This window comes from Heptranchias perlo, chromosome 36 (assembly GCF_035084215.1).
Source record: "Heptranchias perlo isolate sHepPer1 chromosome 36, sHepPer1.hap1, whole genome shotgun sequence".
NCBI lineage: Eukaryota > Metazoa > Chordata > Chondrichthyes > Hexanchiformes > Hexanchidae > Heptranchias > Heptranchias perlo.
This window is the reverse complement of record NC_090360.1, coordinates 7,197,405-7,223,466: the sequence shown is the minus strand read 5'-3', so window position 1 is coordinate 7,223,466 and position 26,062 is coordinate 7,197,405. Positions and strand designations below refer to the sequence as shown.

Here is a 26,062-nt window from a genome sequence, read left to right as displayed (position 1 = left end):
TACCTTTTAGAGGTCGGGGAGGTGGAAGCACGATTCATTCTAACAATACAAAAATCAGATTGAAGTTATACAGGTCTACCTTATCATGCTTGATTTTAGAATCATTATACAGCCTCCTTTTGTAAGCAGAATGTACCTCTTTAAACCTGCAGCTGTGCTGGTGAGCAGAGCAGGTACTGAATGTAATAGCAGCTGGTGTTACATTCAACATCTGGTGTTATATTCAACAGCTGGTACTTTGTTCAACATCTGGTGCTCCGTTCAGCATCTGGTGCTCCGTTCAGCATCTGGTGCTCCGTTCAGCATCTGGTGCTCCGTTCAGCATCTGGTGCTCCGTTCAGCATCTGGTGCTCCGTTCAGCATCTGGTGCTCCGTTCAGCATCTGGTGCTCCGTTCAGCATCTGGTGCTCCGTTCAGCATCTGGTGCTTCGTTCAGCACACATTGCACTTGCCAAAGTAGAAGTGCATTTAAAGAAACAGGTTGCAGTTGCATCAGGGGGCAATATAATAATTTTTAAATCAAGTAGAACAAGGCAGGTTCTGAATTCCTTCGTGAGCACAATGTAAAACAGAATCTATATTGATGACAAGATTGAACATCTAAAATCTGGCTGCATTGGGAGTAGACAATGAGATGTAAATAAGATGTAACGATTGGAAGTTCTGTTCATTTAAACCAGTTTCAATGTCCATTTAACATGGTAGATTTAAGCAGGCCCAGATTTTGATTTTCAGTATTTGATAGATGCGATTGTCCACTATAAACGTGTCCTTTACGGGTGGAGCTGGCTGTAATTGAAAACTCATGCTTCTCCTGCCACTTTCCACAGATACAGGTGCATAGATGCACAGACACACACACCACATACTATGGATATCCTTAATATCAGATACAAAGTAGGCCTCCAGATAACAATGAATTGTGGTCACTTATGGGCATCATTAATCTTGAGAGACTAGCATTCAGAAGGAGGGTCCAACTCATCCACCAAACATATTGGAAGTTAATCTGAAAATTACAAACAACATACAGATGTGGAACAAACCAAGCTTCTCTCGCTATGTCACTATTGAACAAGATGCCAAGACATGCAGTTAGTGGGCCATGGTAACTATGTTTTATTAAACAGAGACTGGAACACATATGGGGCTCCAGATATCACTGAATGTGTCTACGTCTGGACATCCTTCTCTTTAGGGGAAGGTCTAGCCTCTACCTCTTATCATGTCTGCCTACATGACTGAGATTAGGAACCCATCCAATTGGGAACTGAAGTTATGAATGCTCTGTGGCATCACTGGTTGAGAACAATACAGCTTGTAGTGAGGCGACTATATGACCAGCAAAGAATGCGTGAAGATGACTTAAGTAAAAGGAAAGGAGGATTAAAAAAATGAAAATAGAGTAGCAATCCTTTTAATATTTTTTGATAGAAAGAACAGAAGAATGCTTGGAATGACAAAAGGCCATTTGGCCCATCAAGCCAACTCCTTGCAGTACAATAATGGCCACTTGAACCATGGGTTCCCTCTGCCCCTCACCCCCAAGGCCTCTGTAGTCTCTTCCTAACTCTCATGTGAATCGAACTCATCTATTAATAGCTCTGTAACCCCGAAACCCTTTTCTACTTTATTTTGGTAATCAGGTAGGAAGATGACATAGTCTTTGTAATTCTCAATTTTCCTTTATTAAGAGTAAGTTCCAAACTTGGTTTGCAGCAAATATACTTTTAAAGTCAGCTGACCATTAGATGACATTTTCTCCACCAGATTCCTAACAGAAAGCAAACTGTAGATTAAAATACCTTTTCCAATTCCTACCTGATAGACTTATTCCCACCAATGATGCGCTTTTTACGACGATTCATCAAACGCAGGCCACACACTGAAGGCAAGGAACCTAAACATCCCAAACAAATCTATTAATGTTTAAAGAAGCCACTGAATAAAACTCTTCTGCATCAAATCTGCATCAAGTCACTTACAGACCTACTGCAATTTCATCAACAAAAATGCTAAAGGATACATATTAAATAAGGGTTCAAAGTGGGATCTTAATCGTGCCAGCTTTAAATGATACTCTTGAAGGAATAGATATGGGTAACATTTGTATAAATAGATTATCATGTTTGTTTATAACTATGGGATAAAGTGACAGATTAAAAATAAGCTGTTTCTGTGTAGATTTAAACAAAAGATCATAGAAAACAAGGGAAAAAATGTAATTCAGACCACCACATATCTCTGCTTAAATACTGTGCTTATAGTCATCCCTGTAACTGTCAGCTTCTTTCATAAGAAGATACTCTTCCTGTTCCTTATTAAAATGAGTTCATTAAAATGGTATGCTCCAGATCTACTACTCTGTCCAAAAATTAATTTCTTCCAAATTTCTAATCCTGCTTGAGGTTTGTTAACTCATAAATCATTTATGCAAACGGAGACCAGGGTAAGGAATATTTGAATTAAAGATTATAAAAGCATTTCTTTTTCACAAGTAAATAAAATGAAGTTGGATTTTCCTGGCTGAGGGTTATTTTTATGAATTATGTTATCCTGAAATGAACAAAAAAAGTTTGAAAGTCACCCTGTTTACTAGTTAAACAAAATGAAAATGCTGGAGTTACATGGCAGGCCTGTCAGCATCTGTAAAGAGGAATGGCAGGATAATGTTTCAGGAACAAATCCGTGTAACCCATCTTTTTGATATTTTATTTAGATTCATGCACATAATATTTTGTTTAAATGCTCTTGGCTGCGGTTGGTGCTGGCAAGGCTGCCCAACTGTGTTGCTCTGACATCAATTGACTCTCCAACTGAATGGCTTGCTAGGTCACTTCAGAGTGCATTGAGAGTCAACCACCTAGTGTGGGACTGGAATCATGTGTAGGCCCAGTTGGATAAGGATGGTAGGTTCCCTTGCCAGTTGGGGTTTAATGATAAACTGCCAGCTTTCCTGGTTGCTTTTTTTTCCTGGTGCCAGCCTACAAACTGGCCATGGTGGTATTTGAACTCATGACCTCTGGGTTTCTAGTCTAGTACCATAACCAATCTACTAGTGTATCCACTAAAAACTGACAGCTAGCTGTGCATTTCCATCATTTTCCGTTTCTCTTTCAGATTTCTGTCTTTTTTCTCAATATCTCTACTCTTTACTTATTAGGCTAAGTTTTGCAAGGCAATGCCCCAAAAGTAAACCCTTGCAAAATTTACCCTGATGCTTTTTTGCCAGTTTCACCCGAGTGAGAAGCTTTGTAATGATGTCCATGAACATTAACCCAGGGGTCTAGGGGGGAAGGGGGGGTCACCACTGGAAGAATAGATTCTGGATGAAAAAAAATTGTTACATTTCATGAGTACAAAACAGTCAAACTAAAAAAAAAACTATGGAACCAGTAATAAAATAATACAATATAAATAATACAATACACTACGTAACACAATATTGTATATATAACATATTATATGACATATTGTATTATGTGATATATATTGTATTGTATGATATATTGCATGTTGTATTATACAACATAGTAGGTGAATGTAGAAGATCCCAAGGCTCTAGTGACTTGAGCACGTAACCTAGGCTAATGCAGTATTGAGGGAGTGCTGCACTGTTGGAGATGCCGTCTTTCGGATGAGACTTTAAATTAAATCAAGGATTAAACCGGGACTCCGTCTGCCCTCTCAGGTAGAAGTAAAAGATCCTGTGGCACTATTTCGAAGAAGAGCAGCGGAGATCTCCCCGGTGTTCTGGCCAATATTTATCCCTCAGCCAACATCACCAAAACAGACTATCTGGTCATTATCACATTGCTGTTTGTGGAACTTTGCTGTGCACAAATTGGCTGCTGCGTTTCCTAAATTACAACAATGACTACACTTCTGAAAGTACTTAACTGGCTGCAAAGCTCTTTGGGACGTCTTTCTTTTATCTTTCTAGCTTTTGCTTGATAACACTATTCTTGGAAGCCAAGGAAAAATGAGCAGAGTATTATATCCAGATGTGAGCTCTCTTTCAAAAATAAGTGACTGACACACACACCGTACGTCTGCAGTGGAGCTTCAGCTTGGCAGAATAGCAGCCCAGAAAATCTTTGCCTCAGTCATTGCCTAACTGCATCAGACAGGTGATGTGGGTCTCTACAGATTACCTGGGTCTCTACAGATTACCTGCTACTTCCTGTGCAACATTCGCCTGGCATATCACCTGACCTTGTTGGTCGTTGTGAACAGTGTATGTAGTGCTCGTGCACAGACAGAAATGATGTGAGTCCAGGATTATGGGCACGGTAGCTATTTTCAAAATCATCAAAAATATTGGGCAAGTGTGTCCATCTGGGAGCTTAGCCCACTCACCCATCATCTTCCATCACTACTCACCGCCACTGCTAAGCTCCTCTAGCGGATCCTCCTTGTAATCGCAGATCACTCCTGCATCTTCACTGTGCCAGCAGTTATGGATTCCAAAGCCTGGTGTGCCACACTCATCTAGTGAACGCTCGTGGCCTGTACACTTCACATTGTCCAGGTGGATAGGTCCATGACCCTCCCCAAAATAGGCCATTATTCTTGCTTTGGCTTGGCCGCTGTAAAGGAAGGAGTCTTTCATTGTCAATCAGATTCCCACTTCTCCGTTTCCTCTAAAATAAAATCAGAGGGCAGGAGATTTCAACAACTTGCATTTGTACAGCGCCTTTAACGTAGCAGGAAGTCCCAAGGCTCTTCACAGGAGCGATTATCAAACAAAATTTGACACCGAGCCACATAAGGAGATATTAGGACAGGTGACCAAAAGCTTGTCAAAGAGGTAGGTTTTAAGGAGCGTCTTAGAGGTAAGAGTGGTAGAGAAGCAGAGAGGTCTAGGGAAGGAATCCCAGAGCTTAGGGCCTGGACAGCTGAAGGCACGGCCGCCAGTGGTGGAGCAATTAAAATTGGGGATATGCAAGAGGCCAGAATTGGAGGAACGCAGAGATCTCGGAGGGCTGTAGGGCTGGAGGAGGTTACAGAGATAGGGAGGGGCGAGGCCCTGGAGGGATTTGAAAACAGGATGAGAATTTTAATATCGAGGCATTGCCGGACCGGGAGCCAATGTAGGTCAGCGAGCGCAGGGTCTTCTTCTGGTCACTACCTATTAGCGACACTGTAAACATAGAAGAAAGATTGAGTTTCGACAGAAATAGCTAACATAGGAAATCTCCCCCTCTGTGTTTACGACCTTGCTAGCACGTAGTGATCAGAGGCATTTTCATCTAAATTCCTCTAGTGGGAGAGTTCAGTACAAGGGGGCATAAACTTAAAATTAGAGCTGGGCCATTCAGAGGCGATGTCAGGAAGCATTTCTTCACACAAAGGGTGGTGGAAATCTGGAACTCTCTTCCCCAAAAAGCTGTTGAGCCTGGAGGGTTAATTGAAAATTTCAAAACTGAGATTGATAGATTTTGATTAGGTAAGGGGATTAAAGGTTCCGGAACCAAGGCGGGTAGATGGAGTTAAGATACAGATCAGTCCATGATTTAATTGAATGGTGGAACAGGCTCGAGGGGCTGAATGACCTACTTTTCTTCCTATGTTCGTAAACCTGTCACATTTTTTTCGGTAGTTGCATTTTGGAATTTCATTCTGTGAAAAATGAGAAGAATTGTGTCTTTCCTCCCCTCCCCCTTGTTAAAAGGAAAGTTAAACGGTGACCAGCTGCACGAACTGACACCGATGGTCCGCGTTTTTAGTTCCCAATCGACATGGGCTGCTCTCACAAAGTGGACAGTTCCACAGCAGCACAGGCAGTGTCTGCTCCCCCTCTCTGACAGGGAATGGTACATTCCACAAGACTCCCCCACCCCCCCCCACCACCAAAAAAAAGGGCAAATCTTTTTGTTTTTAGAAAAAATGGGTGAAAGGATACAACCAAATATGCAAAGTGCAAGGTTAGTTGTATTTGGAATATACAAGATTGCTTAGCATAGGATCTACATAGAACTACGTAGAATGTACAGTGCAAAAACAGGCCATTCAGCCCAACTGGTCCATGCCGGCCTCCTCCCACTCCTCTTCATTTTTAGTATATAGGTGACTCTCTGTGGCGTTGCTTATCAGTAGTTTGGGGTCTGGATCATGGTTGCGATGTTTAGTTGGTAACCTGACCTGTCCCTTTGTGTACTTGTGGCCGCTTGTAAACTACTGAGTTCAATTGTTGGCTGTTTATAAATTCCAGGTTCTTAATTTTGCATTCCTAACAACGTGGGGCACTTTGGAGTGTGACAAACATGCGCTGGGAACAGGACTTTTCGATATACACAATGGAATATTTAGTCAGGTTATCAGTTTAAACATAGCAGGAAAAAAATGGGGTTGCTTTTGTTAGAAGAGAGGAGGTTAAAAGGTGATGTGATAGAGGTGTTTAACAGGATGAAGGGATGGGACAGGGTAGATAGAAGATGTCACTGGGAATTTGCTTGGGGGGTGGGTCCTCTCGATCAGCTGTTACAACTTCAGCAGAAACCCTGGATAAACCGCGTAAATAGGGTTTCCACCAGCTCAAGTTACGACGGCTAATCAGGAGAATCCCTGAGGAAATTCCTGGAAAGATTGATTCCAAGTGATTGAAAGGTCTGGAATGAGGGAATATAGGTATCAAATTAAATGCAAGATATTTAGGAAAAAGAGCAGGAGAAACCTTACTTTACACAGAGGGTTGTGAGGATCAGAGTTAGTGATTGAGGCAGAGACCATGTCAACGTTTAAGACTAAGTTAGGCAGTGGTTGACGGAAAGGGAAATAAAAGGATATGGGAACAGGGCACTCGGGATTAAGACTACTGCTCATGTGGAGGATAGACACCAACACGGACTAGTTCGGCTGAGCAGCCTTTTTGTGTGTTGTAATTTCTATGTAATTCTAGGAGGGAGATTTCCTTCATTCCCTGTTTGTCACTAGTTCATAGCCATGTTTACATTAGCTACAAATAGCAAACAGAGTAAATCTTCCCCCATAGTTTTAAACAATGGAACCTGCATGGCCATCAGTGCAGTTGGGACCCTACACTTTACACTCAGTCCACTGTAGACACGAGATATTGAGGTACATTTCACAAGGCAGTGCTCCCGGCACAGAGTCTCGCTCGATGGGAGCACAGAATGGAGAATTGGACGCAGAGATCAGCATATCTGACACGCAGAGCTCAAGATGTTAATTATTATGACTGGAAAATCAGTAACGTTGCGAATTGGGTGTACCGAATTTCGTGCAAGATTCTCTGATCCGCACTCCTGACTGGAGCAGTTTTGCAAAAATCGCCCAATTATAAATTTAATGTAATTGAAATACATTTCTTCAGGTCTTTCTGTTATAAATTGTCTTGACAGCAAAACATAACTCAAAAGCATTGTCAATATATTTCCTAGGTTTCTGAATTTTGCCATCGTGTTAGTTATATGTTCTTGATTCTTAAAGTATTCAGAAAGCTAATGGACTGCTTTAAGATAGCCACACTTCCTGACTCACCTGTATCCCAGTTGCCTGCAGACGACTCTCGCATCTCTGTCTGTCCAGCCGTCATCACAGACACTTCCCCACTCTCCATTGAGGTACACCTCCACACGCCCCTCCTTGTTGTTCTCCCCATCCACGAGCCGGACAATTGGCCCTGTAAACACAGCGCAACCCGCCATATATGAAACACGACTGTGAAATTCAGGAGGAAAGCTTCCCGCAGGTGTAGAGGAGCTTCAGATCCAGAGTCCTTAATATCGCACGTGCCAACTGACCATTTGTTCAGGGTACCTCTGATTTTCATCGTGATTCTGCCTCATTTTGTTATCCCACCCTGTCTTCCCTTCTGTCCCCATCCCAAATATTTCCCGGTCTTGTCCCTCCCGCCCATCTGTCCAAATTTTATGCTGTCAAAGGTATAAAGAAAGAACTTGCATTTATATAGAACCGAAAATCACGGCTCAGTGAGTAGACCTGTCGCCTCTGAGTAAGAAGGTTGTGGTTTCAAGTCCCATTCCTGAGGCTTGAGCACAAATATCTAGGCTGACACTCCCAGTGCAGTGCTGGGGGAGTGCTGCACTGTCAGAGGTGCCCACTTTCAGATGAGATGTTAAATTGAGGCCCCGTCTGCCCTCTCAGGTGGATGTATAAGATCCCATGGCACTATTCGAAGAAGAGCAGGGGAGTTCTCCCCGATGTCCTGGCCAACATTTATCCCTCAACCAACTTCACTGAAAATAAATTACCTGGTCATTATCACATTGCTGTATGTGGGAGCTTGCTGTGCACAAATTGGCTGCCCCATTTCCTGACATTACAACAGTGACTACACTTCAAAAGTACCTCAGTGGCTGTAAAGCGCTTTGGGACAAACTGAGGTCATGAAAGGCGCTATATAAATGCAAGTTCGTTCTTTCTTTCTCCTTTTTTTTTATTCGTTCATGGGATGTGGGCGTCGCTGGCAAGGCCGGCATTTATTGCCCATCCCTAATTGCCCTCGAGAAGGTGGTGGTGAGCCGCCTTCTTGAACCGCTGCAGTCCGTGTGGTGACGGTTCTCCCACAGTGCTGTTAGGAAGGGAGTTCCAGGATTTTGACCCAGCGACAATGAAGGAACGGCGATATATTTCCAAGTCGGGATGGTGTGTGACTTGGAGGGGAACTTCGAGGTGGTAGAGGTCGCGGGTTTGGGAGGTGCTGTCGAAGAAGCCTTGGCGAGTTGCTGCAGTGCATCCTGTGGATGGTGCACACTGCAGCCACAGTGCGCCGGTGGTGAAGGGAGTGAATGTTTAGGTGGTGGATGGGGTGCCAATCAAGCGGGCTGCTTTATCTTGGATGGTGTCGAGCTTCTTGAGTGTTGTTGGAGCTGCACTCATCCAGGCAAGTGGAGAGTATTCCATCACACTCCTGACTTGTGCCTTGTAGATGGTGGAAAGGCTTTGGGGAGTCAGGAGGTGAGTCACTCACTGCAGAATACCCAGAATTTACTTGTTAAACTTTATTTTACTTGTTCTTTGATTGGATGGTTTCAATTGTTCTCAATCATCTGCTATATGGCATGTAGAGCTTTAGAATCTGTCTGTCCGTCTATCCACACCTACTTGTATGTCAGCCTGTGCGTCCTAGAAACTGAAATCACAGCAGCAGACAGGTACTAAGGGGCAAATTTTAACCTCCAGCCCAGAAGGGAACGGGTCGAAAGATTTCCGGATGCAAAACCCGGAAGGTAAGCGGGCGGGTCGCGCTTAATGAGGCCCATCAATTGCACTTCCGGGTTTTGCGCCCGGCAGCCAGCCTGATTGACAGGCTGTCCGGCTATTGGGCAGGAAGGCCTGCTCCTGCCGGGGATCGGAAGGATCGTAGAAGATTGTGGGGGGAGGGGGTGTGCCGGGAGAGAAGATCGTGGGGGTGGGGGGGGGGGGCAGGGAGAAGATCTGGGGCGGCTGGGAAGAAGATTAGGGGTGGGGGGGCTGCTGAGAAGACGATCGGGGGGCTGAGAAGAAGATCGGAGGTCACTGGAGGTTGGGTGAAGAGTCTGAGGTAGGTGGAGGTTCACCATGTGGGGGGTGAGGTCCACCATTGAGGATGGAGGGTGGCATCATCGAGGCGAGGGGGGGCGGCCGACTGCGGGGGTCCTGTTGGCCAATTGAGCTTGTTGGGCCTGGTTGAAGCACTCCTGCTCCTCCAGACCTACAAGCAGTGAAATAAAGGCCCTCATCGCATGGATCGGGCCCTTCCCGCCTGCTTTCACTTGCCGTGAATGGGAAGCGATGGGAAACCGGAACAGGTACGGTTAAATTCATTTTATTATTCCAATACATAAAATATTAAGTACCTCAAGTATCTCAACGAGGTACATTGCCCCTTTAAGTATCGGCCCCGGCTTTAAGTGGGGGTTGGACTTCCTGGTGTCTGCTCTCCACACACAGATTAAACCCCACCCCGGGTTAAACCCAGAAGCAGGCGTGTTGCAGCCTGGATGCCGTCCCACTCTGAAAACCGAGTATTTTTACTCCCCACCTGCCCCCAGCCCACCTGTTCTTGGGGTTAAAATTTACCCCTAAGTGCGTGTCGCGCCGTATATAAAAACAGACCCCTCAATCAATGGACGTGCCCCTCCTCCCAGTGCCCCCATCTCAGGTGCTGTGGCAGAGGCACATTGGATTTTCACGCTAATCCTGACAAATTGATATCCATTTGGAATACTAAATACTCAACGACGAATCACTTTGAAATCCCAGTCTTCAAAAACAGTTCTGTTCAGACAACACGCAGTTTTCTGATCAGCGCGTAGCAGAAACTGGCCGCTCCTGGAGTTGTGGCGGCTCACTTCAGACCTGTCCTGCTCGTGTGGTGACCAGCTGAAGAAACCCTCGGGAGAAGAAAGGTTTGTGAGGAAATAACTGCACGCCCGTGCGCTGCGTCCATAAGTGAGTCAGTGGATGGCAGGAGTGGCTGGGCGGGGTGGAGTTGGGGCGTGGGGGGGGGGGAAGCAGCAGTCTATGGAAAGGGCGGAACAGGGAGGTCAGGTTCAAATATGTACAAAACTGAATCTAACACCCGTTGGCCCACATAGCTGCAGTCACTGCGCTTCACGGTGATTCATTGCATATGAAGTACTTTGGAGACACTTCTGAGAATTGTGATAAGGCATTGTATAAATACAAGTCTTCGTTCTCTCTTAAACGGACATTGCACCTGGCTGTATGATTAAAATATTTGGAAAGCGCAGGAACCTTCGGGTAGTGCCTTGGAACACAGCGAGGTACACACAGAATAGCATTCCTGACAACATTCTTTGCCTGTGCTCAATTAAAGCTTTGCCAGCTGTAGAATTACATAGAATTTACAGCACAAAAACAGGCCATTTGGTCCAACTGGTCTATGCCGGTGTTTATGCTCCACACGAGCCTCCTCGTACCCTGTCAGCATATCCATCTATTCCTTTCTCCCTCGTGTACTTATCGCGCTTCCCCTTAAATGGGGAATAGTTAATGAGGAAACTACATGCCTCTTACCTAAATTAGACTCGGTTATTTTATTGGTCTCTTCCTGTGCACATATCACGCCTACATCCTCGTGGTGCGAGCAGTCGTGCTGGCCCCAGTTACTCCGAGCACATCCCAAAAGATCCGGTTCGGTGCCCGCGCAGACCACGTCATCCAGGAATATGAATCCAATTCCCTGTCCAAACTTGGCCTCCGGTGCCACAGTTCCAGGCCCACTGGTCAATGAGAAGCACAGTAACTGAAGCAGAAAGTACAATCTCAAAAAGGCAGTTGGGAGACAGCAGTTGGACTTTCCCTTCATCCATTTCCTCCCCTCCAAGTGCACTTGCTATCGTACATGGTTTTTGGTTGGGGTGGAGAGTATTTATATTGTGATACACAAGGTATCACAATTGTGTGGGACAGGCTGGATAGACCAGAGGGTCTTTTGCTGTCTGTCATTGTTCATCTGTTTGTATGACCCTTCAGTGAAAAGGGCTGGGTTTTCCGGAATCAGACACAGCGTTCAACGACAAACCAATTCCTCTTTCATTCACAAGAAATTCAGATTTATGTCTGACTCCCGTAGTTCATATCAGTTACAAGGGTGAATTCAGCACTCTCAGGCTCCCAGCAGGGAACCACACTCACAGAGAGCATTGGTTGAGAATCAGTGTTACAGAGGTGTAGCCCTTTCTCTGACCCCACATCTTCAAGCATGGCTTCCTGCTGTGAGAACTGAATTTACCCTGGTCATTCTTGTTTGTGAAAAAAACAGAAGTCAGTCTTACATACAATGTACAGCAGAGAAACAGGCCATTTGGCCCAATAGGTGTTCAATCTCCACACGAGCCTCCTCCCACCTGTCTTCATCTAACCCTATTCCTTTCTCCCTCATGTACTTGTCTAGCTTCCCCTTAAATGCATCTATGCTATTCGCCTCAACTACTCCTTGTGGTAGCAAGTTCCACATTCTAACCACTCTCTGGGTAAAGAAGTTTCTCCTGAATTCCCCATTGGATTTATTAGTGACTATCTTTTATTTATGGCCCCTAATTTTGGTCTCCCCCGCAAGTGGGAACATCTTCTCTACATCTACCCGATCAAACCCTTTCATAATCTCATGTAGTATTCCATATCTGTGTCTTTTCACTTATCACTGACATGCCTAAAACATCTGAGGACATCCTGGGACTGGGTGAGGCTCTCGCTTTGCGAAAAAATATTCTTAAAATGGATTCAAATAAAACAAATAGTAAAAATTGGCCATTAAGCATGTTTGACTGTTAACATTGATTGTTGCAAGATTTAAGGTAATTGGCAAAAGAACCAGAGAGGAGACATTTTTTAATACAACGAGTTGTTATGGTCTGGAATGCTCTGCCTGAAAGGTTGGTGGAAGCAGATTCAATAATAACTTTCAAAAAGGAATTGGATAAATACTTGATGGGGAAAAATTTTGCAGGGCTATGGGGAAAGTGCAGTGGAATGGGGCTAATTGGATGACTTGTTCAAAGAGCCGGCACGATGGGCTGAATGGCCTCCTTCTGTGCTGTATTATTCTATGATTCAATAATTCTAGGACATAATGGATGTTGAAAGGATTTGAAATTACCTGAACCCAAGTTGCCTGCAGACAACCTGAGCATTCAGTTCAGTCCACTTGTCATCACACACTGCACCCCACTCTCCGTTGCGATAGAGTTCCAACCTTCCCTCACTAGAATCTCTGCCTCCGACCAGCCGTATGACACCATCTGTAGCAATCATCCATTGAACACACATTTTCATCACTTATTTTATACTGAAAGGGCAGAAATCAAGAGCTCAGGTGGAGAAGAGAAAGAATACTTGCATTTAGATAGCAACTTAATATCTTAAGGCATATTAATTACTTTTGAAGTGCAGGCCCATTGCTATATTGGCAAACACGGCAGCTATCCTGGGTCAGCAAAGCCCCACAAACACCAATGACATGAATGACCAGCTAAAGTGGTTTTTTTTGTGGTATTGATTGAGAGGGGGATGTTTTTGTGGTAAATACAAACTCAAGGACCTCAGGCAGGGATAGGATTTAAATAGTCGCACTGTAAATGGCAGGTATCTAGATTGTCCTGTCCTTTCTTTCTTTAAACTTTAATTTTAATGTATTTTTTCATGGCAAGTTGTCCTCCGGCTGTTCTGCTCTGCCTAACCTTTACATCTTTGTTGCTGACGGATTAAATCTCTGGTTACTTCCAGACCACAACCACTGCTCCCAGCTGCCAGGAAGTAGTAGATACCACATTGGAATAACTTTTTCTCCTGCTTTCCCTCGCTTCTTGGAGGGATACCACAGCCTCTGCAAAAGCCTCCGCCTTCAACGGGAACTGAACAGAGTGGAGATCAGTATAAGAACATCAAACCAATGATTGTTCCATTCCATGGCATTGACCATTAGTTTGGTAAGTTTATAGACGGTATGACGTTGCCTTATTTGGTAAGCTATTCTTGCATTATCCCTATGTGCGGGTCCCAGTATAGATTGGACAATCAGCACAGAGGTCAACACACCCAACTATCTGGTTCGTAATCTTCATGACCGAAAAATCACCATCGTCATGAATCACCGCTGCATTGAGCCAGACTCTGTGCTGGCAGTGAAGTCTCCAAATTTTACTCTTATGTACCACGCTTTGCCTGTAGGGTACAGGGAAAGAACAGGGGCGTGGGATTAGAGTAGATAGCTTTGATGTGGCGCTAGCTCAGACACAATGGGTCAAACGGACTCCTTCTGTGCTGAAATGTCTATGATTCTCTGAAATAGTATAATAAACAGAACGCATGTCATAACTATGTACCATGTTTTATACCACCTTTCAGTCCTAAATAAGGAATCTGTTCGCTGATGTTTCAGACTGCAACATTTCAGATTAGCTTTTTTTTTATTTGTTTGCATTTATTGCCCATCTCTAATTGCCATATTCTTCAGTAATTGAGGTCAATTTTCACTGCCTTCATCTACCGTTAAAGGGGTAGTAACAGCCTCAAAATGGGGTCGGTAGCCGGACAGCCTCGTTAACACCAGCGGTGTGGCCGGCTCTATTTCGAAAGGAGTCTACAACCGGGTGTCGAAACCGCCCACCTGTTCCTGGTGACAGGCCCCTTTTAATATGGAAATCGAGGGCCTTATCGGGATCCCGGTTGCCATTTTTGGCCGGAACTGGGGGTCCGTGCTCACTCCGGCCAGTTCCGCGAGCGATGGAACCAAGGAGACTCACCAAAGGTAAGTGTCGAATTATTTTTGTGACCCCCGGAGGAGCAGGGGTGCACCTCTGGGGCCCACAAAAATAATCTGGGCCACTGCTGTCCCAGGATCCCCAACTTCTGCGATCGTGAACACCCCCCTCCCCCTGCAATTCACCTTGCTAATGGCTGCACTGGGACGAGCTGCACTGGGACACTTGTTTGGTGCACAGGGAATTTAAATGAGGCCGGGGCCTCAAAATGGCGGGAGCCTCTTCACCGCCAGCACGGGCAGCCGACCAAAAGTCATAATCGACCCCAGCGAGTGAGTTGCTGGGGAACGAAGGGTCAACCAGTGTGGGACTGGAGTCACGTGTAGGTCGTAGGTCGGACGGGGTAGGGGTGGCAGGTTTCCTTCGGACACTAGTGAACCAGTTGGGTTTTTTTTTTAAAACAACAATCCAGCAGTCATTTTCTCCTGGTGATCGGCCACAAATGACCAGATTTATTGAATATGAACCCATGACTTCAGGGTTGCTATTCCACTATGGTAACCATCACTATAGCGTCCACTGTACGGGATAGTGGGGCACTTAGGTTGCTCTGCCAAGACCCAGGCTGCAATGTAAAAGCAATTAAGGATTCTAATTCATGGCAGCACAATGCTCATTGAAATATATCCAAGGTCTGTAACACAACAAAACGCAGCCGCCATGAGGACGCTATGCTTTGGACGTGACCCTACATGCAGTAATTTGATTTTTGCTGCCGGAATCCTTCTGGAATGCACAGAGTTAAGCAAAGTTTTACAAAAAGGCAGCTGCACCGTTTAGTTTTAATAAAGCCAAAATATGCTAGTGAACAGTTTACAAAACATGATTTCCACATCAGTGGCAATGTATTTAAAGAGAATATAATTTGTTTACAGGACATACAGACGACTGCAGCGGTTACATACGATACAGGGCTGTATGAGGTTACAAATGCTTAGTATTCTAATCACACATTATATCCGACATAAGGAGTAATGTAACAAGAAATTCATTTGTGACCAGAGAGGCCATGAAAGGTGTGAGGAGCGTTCAGTAATGTTAAAGGACCAGGCTTATGAACAGGTTTTTTTTGTTGCATTACTGATTTTAGATGAGAGTAAAATTGTACATTCTTAAATTTGTGAAATTAATGATGAAATATCCAGGATTGGCCAGTTGTAGATCTTGTGCAAGTTAAACGACTGCGGAAGTAATTTCACAGCAACTGTTCTGAGAAATTGAAGAATCCAAACTGTCATGAATAACAAAAGGCTGTTCTGCCTATCAAAGCTCATCCCTCCCATACCCTAACACTCCCATTACAGTGGCCAGCCTCATTTTGACTGTCCCTAACGTTTTTGCCTCAATGACCCCATCTGAGGTGTTTTTTATTTTAAACTTATTCTCGAGATGCGGGTGACACTGGCAAGGCTGCATTTACATGGGCTGTTATCAGAGCAATAGTTTGTACAACTGAATGGCTTATTAGCCACTTTCAAAGGGCAATACGAGTTCACAACATATTGTGAATGAGTCACGTGTAGGCTGGACCCATTATACGACACTATATTGTTCCAAACATTTATCATTCTTTTGAGTGTAGACATTATTTTCCTAATATTCTGTTTTATAAATATTGCTTGTGTTGCTTTATCCTTTTCACTGGCTGCTGGGTCCGGCCATTCAACCCTGGACACAGATTAAAACTATCCAGAATGTATTTTGGATCACAGGGAGCACCTTCACCACACGGACTGCAGCGGTTCAAGAAGGCAGCCCACCACCACCTTCTCAAGGGGCAACTGGGGATGGGCAATAAATGCCGGCCTTGCCAGCGACGCCCACATCCCGAGGATTAATTTAAAAAATACAGGGTTGTGCCAATGAAAGGGTTAACGCCAGATTCTATGGTCATTCTTTGTGATGGGAGATCAGCTAGTTGCAATGTAAAATTTTCCTTCCCTGCGCCACCCTCCCCTGCCAAAAAAAATCAACAGCTTAAAAGCAGAGTACGAAACATTTGTACTTTATACCTGCAAATGGGTTGCAAGAGACACCAGCATCTTCTGCGTGCTCACAGTTGTGTTCTCCCCAGTTGCTTTTCTTGCACTCATCCAAATACAACTCATTGCCCGTGCATTCAACTTCATCCAATAGTATTGGACCTGACCCTTGACCAAAGTGAGACCATATCCAAGACTTAGCAGTCCCACTATGGAGGGAAGAGACAAGAACAACAAAAAAGAATGAGTCACCATGGTAGAATGCCAGTAACTTTGTAATATTCCATCTGAACCTCTCCAAGTAGATATTCCATAGTTTATATGATCATGTGTATTTTATACCAAGCAACAATACAATTCCATGCTGTCTATATACAAAGCTCTTGCTAACCATTATAATTGATGCCATCAGTTATTATTCAACCAACTAGTCTTGGTATGGATGATATAAGAAAACATCCAGACTTGCACAGAAATTTTAGCCCTGATTTTAACCCTGCTCACCTGCCGTGAACGTTGCGGGCAGGAGATTAAAATGGCAGCCAGGCAAAAGCCACTTTGTTCCCACGGCGTTCCCGATCCCCCCGCCATTTTAACTCCCAAGATTTTCAGGAATGTGGAGGCTGCCGGCCACAGGCAATATTGGGATGTTGGGGTCCGATTATGTTATTCGGGCCTTGACAATTTAACCTTGGGATGCACGGATCGTTTACAGTATCCAAGCCTCCAGCAAAAGCCTCAGGCCAGAAGAGGTCCAGGTAAGCGGTCATTTAAAAAATGTTTTTTGAAAGGTTCCTTGTGGCTCAGGTGGAGCGCTCCCCCAGGCCCAACAAGAAAACCTTGGGCCTATTCCTCCCTAAGCTTTACCTCCAATCTCCTCCGACCGGGAATGGCCCAGACACCTGCTCCTGCAGGATTCACCTGGCTGGGGACTGTTTTTTTTGGACCCCAACAGTGTCCAGCTCCTGACCGCAGGCCGTGTCATCACTCCTGCCGGTTTTGTGCAGGAGACAGAGCTAAACTCCTTAAATGAGTTAAAATAGCCCGGGCCTCGTGCCAAGCAGTCGGTGGGAGTTTCCCTCGCGTCCCGCACCCTGACCGCGCCACTTCAGTTAAATCGAGGCTTTTATCTCCATGGCTATGAAACAAAAGCTTTCGAAGCTGCTCACAGTCTGGTGCAAAAAGGAACATTTTTGAATTGTTCCATTACTTGAGATTTTCATTTTTATTATTAGCCACGCTATCTCCACGTTGAACATTATATAAATGTTATTTACTAACTATGCTTCATTTATTTTTCTGCAAATCTTTAAAAACTATTAAGATTTGTTTTAAACAGAGGTCATGGGTTGAGGAAATAAATAGCTGTTGGTTTCATGTGCTATTACCATAGAAATCCGGTTAAGAACACAACACCACATTCTGTGGTCTCTTCCCTACTATATCACACACATCACATGTGATTATATCAAATGTTTGGTGTTAAAAAAGTAAATATGTGACTAATTAATCATTCCAATTATTGAGCTTCTTTGCTGTCTATATATCACAGCTCAACTTTTGGAAGGGTTAGATTGGATGAGGTGAATTCTTACTCTGACATGAAAGAAAAGAAAGAATGAACTTGCATTTCTATAGCGCCTTTCACGGCCTCAGGAAGTCCCAAAGCGCTTTACAGCCAATGAAGTACTTTTGAAGTGTAGTCACTGTTGTAATGTAGGAAAGGCGGCAGCCAATTTGTGCACAGCAAGATCCCACAAACAGCAAAGTGATAATGACCAGATAAACTGTTTTAACGATGTTGGTTGAGGGCTAAATATTGGCCAGGACGCCGGGGAGAACTCCCCTGCTCTTCTTCAAAGTGGTGCCATGTTTTTTACATCCACCTGAGAGGGCAGACGGGGCCTCATGTCTCATGCAAAAGACAACACCTCTGACAGTGCAGCACTCCCTCAGTACTGCACTGGGAGTGTCAGCCTGGATTACGTGCTCAAGTCTCTGGAGTGGGACTTGAACCCACAACCTTCTGAGTCAGAGGTGAGAGTCAAGGTTGACACCACATGCGCCAAAGCTTTTGGAGACTTCTAACCCTGTTAAGGTTTATTAACCTTGTGTATTAAGCTAACATGACTAAAACAGGTTTTTAAAAAGTACAAATAAAAAATGCTGGTAATGCTCAGCAGGCCATCAGTGCCGGTAATGAGAAAAGTGGGTAAGACTTCAAATGTGGTTCCTTGATTAGAACGGAAAGTTCTGACAAAGACGCTATACCTGAAACATTCTCCTGTCTTTTCTCTTTTCAGATGCTGACTGACCTGCTGTGTTTTTCCAGCATTTGCAGGTTCTTTCCTTTTAACTCTACTGTGCTTTTCAACCAGTTTTAAATAAACCTGTTTGTTAATTAATATGGGGCAGAGTATCTACTCTCTGGACAGGAAGTATTACATGACAGCTTCCAAACCTTTTCCAGGAATGGTTCTTAATTCCAGGGGACATAAAACAGGGTAGGAAAAAAGTTAAATGGTGGGGAGAAAGGGGAGAGGGGAAGAAATTATATATAAAAAATATGTAATTGAAATGCAAACATAATGGGTAAAAAACCCTACATGTGTTACATTTATCTCACAATGTACCTACAGTGGCATGTGGAATAAATATAGCACACAGAGGAATTTCTACTTGTTAAGGAGCTAACCATGGTGTTTACTTCGTTTATTGTTGATAACTTGACCACAATCCATCAATATTATCCAACTAAGTTGGCATTAGTCAGTGTTTGATAAAACCAATCTGAATCGTTGAACAGGCAAAAAATCAATTTCCCTTCTACGGTTATCGTACCTTAGGCCCAACTGTCTACAGACAACCTCTGCATCCAAATCATCCCACTGGTCATCACAGACAGTCCCCCACTTTCCAGCATGAAAAACTTCAACTCGGCCTTCATAGTCCTCCTTGCCTCCAACCAGGCGAATGGGCATTACTGAACCTGCACTTGAGAAAAGCAAGACAAGGACCTATAAAATGACATTTCAACATCAATATATTGCTCAACGACAATTTTGATATTCACAATGATGATAACTTTAGGGCGCTGCAGTGCCATGCCACATTGGTGATTCTACGGCACAGAGAGACGGGTTTGCATGCCCAATTTCCAATGCAGCGAGTTCTTGATCTTAGATGTGCCACCACAGGAAGCTGGCAGAGGCTTGGCATTTTCCACACAGAGGAAGGGATAAATGGATGGGCCACCCACCTTTGACTGTTCTCGTTCTAGGTCATAGAAAGTCATCGGTAACTTTTAGAACTGATAATTCGGGACAGAATTAACAGTCACTTGGACGAATGTGAATTGATTAGGGAAAGCCAGCACAGATTTGTTAAAGGTAAATCGTGTTTAACTAACCTGAGAGAGTTTTTTTATGAGGGAACAGAGAGGGTAGGTGAGGGCAATGCAGTTGATGTGGTGTATATGGACTTTCAAAAGGCTTTTGATAAAGTGCTGCATGGTAGGCTTATCATCAAGATTGCGGCCGAAGGGGGCAGTATGGCAACATGGATACAGAATTGGCTAAGTGACAGGAAACCGAGAGTAATGGTGAACGGTTGTTTTTCGGACTGGAGGGAGGTGTGCAGTGGTGTTCTCCAGGGGTCGATGCTGGGACCACTGCTTTTCTTGATATATATTAATGACTTGGACTTGGGAGTACAGGGCACAATTTCAAAATTTGCAGATGACACAAAACTTGGAAGGGTAGTAAACAGTGAGGAGGATGGTGATAGACTTTGAGAGGATATTGACAGGCTGGTGTCATGGGCGGACACGTGGCAGATGAAATTTAACGCAGAAAAATGTGTAGTGATACATTTCGGTAGGAAGAATGAGGAGAGCCAATATAAACTAGAGGGCACAACTCTAAAAGGGGTACGGGAACAGAGAGATCTGGGGGTATATGTGCACAAATTGTTGAAGATGGCAAGGCAGTTTGAGAAAGCAGTTAAAAAAGCATACGGGATCCTGGGCTTTATAAATAGAGTCAGAGTACAAAAGTATGGAAGTCATGATGAACCTTTATAAAACACAGGTTTGGCCACAACTGGAGTATTGTGTCCAGTTCTGGGCATCGCACTTTAGGAAAGATGTGAAGGCCTTAGAGAGGGTGCAGAAGAGATTTACTAGAATGATTCCTGGGATGAGGGACTTTAGTTACGTGGATACACTGGAGAAGCTGGGGTTGTTCTCCTTGGAACAGAGACGGTTGCGAGGAGATTTGATAGAAGTATTCAAAATAATGAAGGGTCTAGGCAGAGTAGATAGAGAGAAACTGTTCGCATTGGCGGAAGGGTCAAGAGCCAGAGGACATAGATTTAAAGTGATTGGTAAAAGAACCAAAGGTGACATGAGGCAGATTCAATCATGGCCATCAAAATAGAACTGGATAAGTACTTGAAAGGAAAAAATTTGCAGGGCTACGGGGAAAGGGCGGGGGAGTGGGACTAGCTGGATTGCTCTAGCATAGAGCCGGCGCGGACTTGATGGGCCGAATGGCCTCCATCCGTGCTGTAACCTTTCTATGATTCTATGGTAGATTCTTGGACAGTGTGCCTCAGAGAGAAACCATAACTTATCCTCTCTCTGTGCTGTAAGAGCTGTTTTTAATTTGCTCTTATAAAGAAAAACTTGCATTTATTTGGCACCTTATCACAGAAATGTCTCACAGCATTTCAAATACAATGAACTACTTTGATGTGCAGTGATACGTAGGCAAATGCAGCAGGAGGATCCAGTTGATCTGTTTCTAGTGGTGTTGATTGATGTCCGAATATTTGGCCTGGAAACTGGGAGAATTCCCTGCTCTTCTTTGAATAGTGCCATGAGATCTTTAACATGCATCTGAACAGGCAGGAGAGAGTTCAGTTTAACACCTCATCAAAAGAACAGTACTGCTGCCTTCCTCAGTACTGGACTCAATGGGACACAAAGCCACAATCTTCTCACTCAGAGACAAGAATTTTCTCAGCTGGAACTTCTGTGCAGCACTGAGGGAATGCTGCACTGTGGAAGGTGCCGTCTTTTGGATGAGACGTCTGCCCTCTCGGGTGGATGTAAAAGATCCCATGGCAGTATTCAAAGAAGAGCAGGGGAGTTCTCCCCGGTGTCCAGGCCAATATTTACCCCTCAACCAACATCACTAATCAGATTATCTGGTCATTTATTTAATTGCTGTTTGTGGGACCTTGCTGTGCACAATTTGGCTGCCACATTTCCTACATTACTACAGTAAATACATCTCAAAAGTATTTCATTGGCTGTAAAGCGCTTTGGGACCTACTAAGATCATGAAAGGCGCTATATAAATGCAAGTGTTTCTTTTCTCTTTCTTTACCAACTGAGCCAAACTGACACCATTATCATAACTCCTCACTGCTATTTGCAAAAAGTCTGAAATAAAATCAAGCTCAGGGTGGTAATTTTACCATCTGTCTCCTGGGGGCCCTATTCCAGACACAGGCTGCAAGCCATTACTGTGCCTTTGAGTAGCATTGGGAGAATGGTTTTACCAGGCAAGGCCATTGATAAATTGGGAAGTAACACTGCCACCAAATAGAAAATCCTATTCTTGTTTTCACATGCAGTCCAGTAACTCCAGGTACTGGAGTGTAATGGTTATGGTACTGGACGAGTAACTCCGAGATTGTGGGTTCGAATCCCACCATGGCAAGCTCTGAAATTGAATTTAATGCATCTAGTAAATTGAGGGCTGGCACCAAAAACATTACCAGAAAAGCTGGGGGATTGTTGTTCAAAACCCAACGGACTCATTAATAGAACCATAGAAAAGATACAGCACAGAAGGGGGCCATTCGGCCCATTGTGTCCATGCCGGCTCGAAGAACAACCAGGTGCCCATTCTAATCCCACCTTCCAGCACCCGGTTTGTAGCCCTGCAGCTTACAGCACATTAGGTGCAGGTCCAGGTCCAGGTCCAGGTACTTTTTAAAAGAGTTGAGGGTCTCTGCCTCTACCACCAATTCGGGCAGCAAATTCCATACACCCACCACCCTATGGGTAAAAAAGTTTTTCCTCGTGTCCCCTCTAATCCTTCCGTCAATCAGCTTAAATCTATGTCCTCTAGGTCATGAACTCTCCGCTAGGGGAAACAGGTACTTCCTGTCTACTTTATCTAGGCCCCTCACAATTTTATACACCTCAATCAAGTCTCCCCTCAGCCTCCTCTGATCCAAGGAAAATAACCCCAGCCTATCCAATCTCTCCTCGTAGCTGCAATTTTCAAGCCCTGGCAACATTCTTGTAAATCTTCTCTGCACTCTCTCCAGAGAAATTACGTCCTTCCTGTAATGTGGTGACCAGAACTGCGCACAATACTCCAGCTGTGGCCTTACCAGCGTTTTATACAATTCCATCATTACATCCCTGCTTTTGTATTCTATACCTCGGCTAATAACGGAGAGCATTCCGTCTGCCTTCTTCACAACCTTATTTACCTGTACTGCCAGCTTCAGGGACCTGTGCACATGCACTCCAAGGTCTCTCACTTCTTCTACCCCTCTCAATATATTCCCGTTTACTGCATATTCCCTTTTACTGTTTGCCCTCCCTAAGTGCATTACCTCACACTTCTCCGGGTTGAACTCCATTTGCCACTTTTCCGCCCACTCCACCAGCCCATTGATATCTTCTTGGAGTCTACAGCTATCCTCTTCACTATCAACTACACGGCCAATTTTTGTGTCATCTGCAAATTTGCCAATCATGCCCCCTACATTCAAGTCCAAATCATTAATATATACCACAAACAGCAAGGGACCCAACACTGAGCCCTGTGGCACACCACTGGAAACGGATTTCCATTCGCAAAGATATCCATCAACTTTTACCCTTTGTTTCCTGTAACTGAACCAATTTTGGATCGAGGTAAGACTGACCGGCTTATAAAGTGTTAGGCCTTTCCCTCGTACCCTTTTTAAACAATGGTACTACATTTGCAGTCTTCCAGTCCTCCGGTACCTCCCCTGTATCTAGTGAGGATTGGAAAATGATCCTCAGAGCATCCGCTATTTCCTCCCTGGCTTCCTTCAATAGCCTAGGAAACAATCCATCCGGCCCTGGTGACTTATCAACTTTGGAGGATTCCAATCCCTATACTACTTCCTCTCTCGTTATATTTACCTTATCCAATATTTCACACCTCTCCTCTTTAACTACTACATCTGGATCATCCCTTTCCCTTGTGAATACGGAGACAAAATATTAATTTAAAACCCTACCCACATCCTCTGCTTCTACACACAAGTTACCCTTATCATCCCTGATAGGTCCCATCTTTTCCTTTGCTATCCTCTTGTTCTTAATGTACTGATAATGTCCTTCAAGTAAGGGAACCTTCCAACCTACCTGGTCTGACCTACATGTGGGTGACTGTTAATGTCCTATTAATGAAGTGGTCTAACAAGCCACTTGGTTGTAAAACAATCACTAGAATCTCAGGGCAACAAAGAACTAGAAATGGGCAATAAATATGGCCTTGCCAGTGTTGCCCAAGAACAACACTGTTAGTGTTACCCCGAGAACAAATTAAAACAAACTATTCTCCTGAGAAGTACCAAGGATACCCAGTTACCATAAAGCTGCTTTGCTGTTCTTTTTCTAATGTATTGCATTATATAACAGTGATAAATATCAACTGTTTGTAAATCTATTAAATACAGTTAAATTTGCTGAGGAGTTTACTTCTGACTTTTACCTTCTGGAAGTCCGCACACAACCCCTGCATCATTGTCATGTCTGCAAACACCATTTGATAACGTGCTGTTTCCACAATGTAGCAAGGCAGTCTCAACACCACGGCAATGAACCCCCTCCATGTGAATGGGTCCCGATCCTGCTCCGAAGAATGAATTCTTCTTACCGACACCTATTTCGCTGTGAATGTAAGTGATAGAGGAGAAGGGAGGGGAGAGGAGGAAAGGAATGAGTTAAAAGGTAGGAGTGGGAGAAGTGGGTAAAGGAGGGGAAGGGAAGGAAGGAAGGAGGGGGAAAGGAGGGGCAAGGAAAGGAAGTGACAGAACGTTATTTTATGAGTAAAATTGTTTGCACTACATGTTTTGGAGATTAATTTCCTCTGTGCACTATTTTTAGTGTGCTGGTTAACAAGTTTGTGCTATTTTGATGCAGTCATAACTTTTTAAAAATAAACAAATTAATGACTGCGTTAAAATAGTGAAGAAATTTAACACAAAGACGTTAATCAACAAAATAAAAATAGCTGCAAAGGAAATGAAGCTCCTTTTATAGATTTGATACATAAATACAATTTCTCAATTCATTGGATAACATTTCCTTGGACTGTTTTAATCCTGCAGGCAATTAGAGGGCTGGTAAAATGACCTGAGCGAGACAATAAAGCTCCTGTCAGTCTCTCCAGCAGGTCATATTCACTTTCCCTACAGTATGTTGACGCTACTACTCCTAACACAAAGAGCGACAGACAGCTTGCAAAACAGTGCTTAAGCCCTTCTATCCCCAGTACGCAGTCTCCCATAACAGAAACATAACAGGTCAATATTTAAATAATGAGAAATATCTTTAAAGAAGGTAAAATATAACATGATATTGATCCAATAAGTAGACTCCAGTTCAGAAGGTACATTTGCAACATCATTGTTTGGTCAGGTTATCTATTTATTTTCTATTAATTACTGTGAGGAAGGATCCTGTTTTTAGGATAAAATATAACATTCCCATCCTTTAGTTGGCTAAGGTCAACATTCGCTTTCCTGTTGACTGCTCACTCTGCACTTTACAGGTAAGTTTTGTAAATTTAGATTAGAACAATTAAAATAAATTGGCTTTAAGGGGCTAGTACTTGTACTTTTCACAATCAGCGGGTCTGCTCCAGCCGCGACCGCGAGGCATAAGATGCTCCACCTGAAAGAATGGAGTAACCGAGGGGGACCAGCCCTGCCTTCTAGAGATACGCAGGAGGCAGGGGCAGTGCTGAGGGTAACTGCAGGCTTCAATATCCCACACCGTTCAGCTTCCCATCTCAAAGAGGGGCTAGAAGGAAAATATTGGAAATACTGGCTCTGTTGTAAAAATGAAGGGGGTGGAATTTATCTTGGGGATAGTGAATCGGCCACTGGTTTTACGCTGTGCCCGATTTTTTTTTCCATTGAAGTCAATCAGACGGAGCGTAAAACGGCCGGCCCGATTCACTATCACCCGTTCCGCACTGCAGCCCAACACCAACTGCACCCCCGAAAAGTCTAAAAGGCAAACTTAATTTCATCACTTGTATTTTTCCATGGGCTTTTTAGAAGTCCACTAAAGGAGAAATGGTCGAACCTTCTATAATAGTGTGGTAGGGCACAGGTTTGTGTTTGTGATTCTGCACGCTTCAAGGTGCCAATCTTAACTGAGGCATCAAAAGAGAAATAATGAATCACTGGTTAATTTTGTTTGGCTATCTTCATGCTGGGAAATGGTCCATATCAGAGAGACCAAAATGGAAGAAATTACATAGGATAAAACTGAACTAGTGAATCATAGAATCATACAGCACAGAAGGTGGCCATTTGGCCCATCGTGCCCATGCCGGCTCTTTGAAAGAGCTGTCCAATTAGTCCCACCCACAGCCCTGGAATTTTTTCCTTTTTAAGTATTTATCCAATTCTCCTTTGAAAGTTACTATTGAATCTGCTTCCACCACCCTTTAAGGCAGTGCAGTCCAGATCATAACTCGCTGCGTAAAATAAATTCTCCTCATTCCCCCTCCACAGTGTTCTTTGTGAAGGGAAGTT

At 43.9% G+C, this 26,062-nt stretch overlaps 1 protein-coding gene across 1 annotated transcript in view; it reads right to left on the bottom strand.

The window, feature by feature from the left end:
- Positions 1-26,062, bottom strand: part of si:ch211-51a6.2 (neurotrypsin) — a 51,236-nt gene that overhangs the window by 13,280 nt on the left and 11,894 nt on the right. Inside the window, exons 5-12 of the mRNA XM_067972332.1 lie at positions 24,007-24,185; positions 19,079-19,226; positions 16,268-16,446; positions 12,593-12,734; positions 11,008-11,213; positions 7,504-7,645; positions 4,384-4,589; positions 1,822-1,900 (exon numbers count right to left, since the gene is read on the bottom strand). Of these exons, the coding sequence (XP_067828433.1) occupies positions 1,822-1,900; positions 4,384-4,589; positions 7,504-7,645; positions 11,008-11,213; positions 12,593-12,734; positions 16,268-16,446; positions 19,079-19,226; positions 24,007-24,185 (1,281 nt within the window). The remainder of the gene's footprint in view (positions 1-1,821; positions 1,901-4,383; positions 4,590-7,503; positions 7,646-11,007; positions 11,214-12,592; positions 12,735-16,267; positions 16,447-19,078; positions 19,227-24,006; positions 24,186-26,062) is intronic.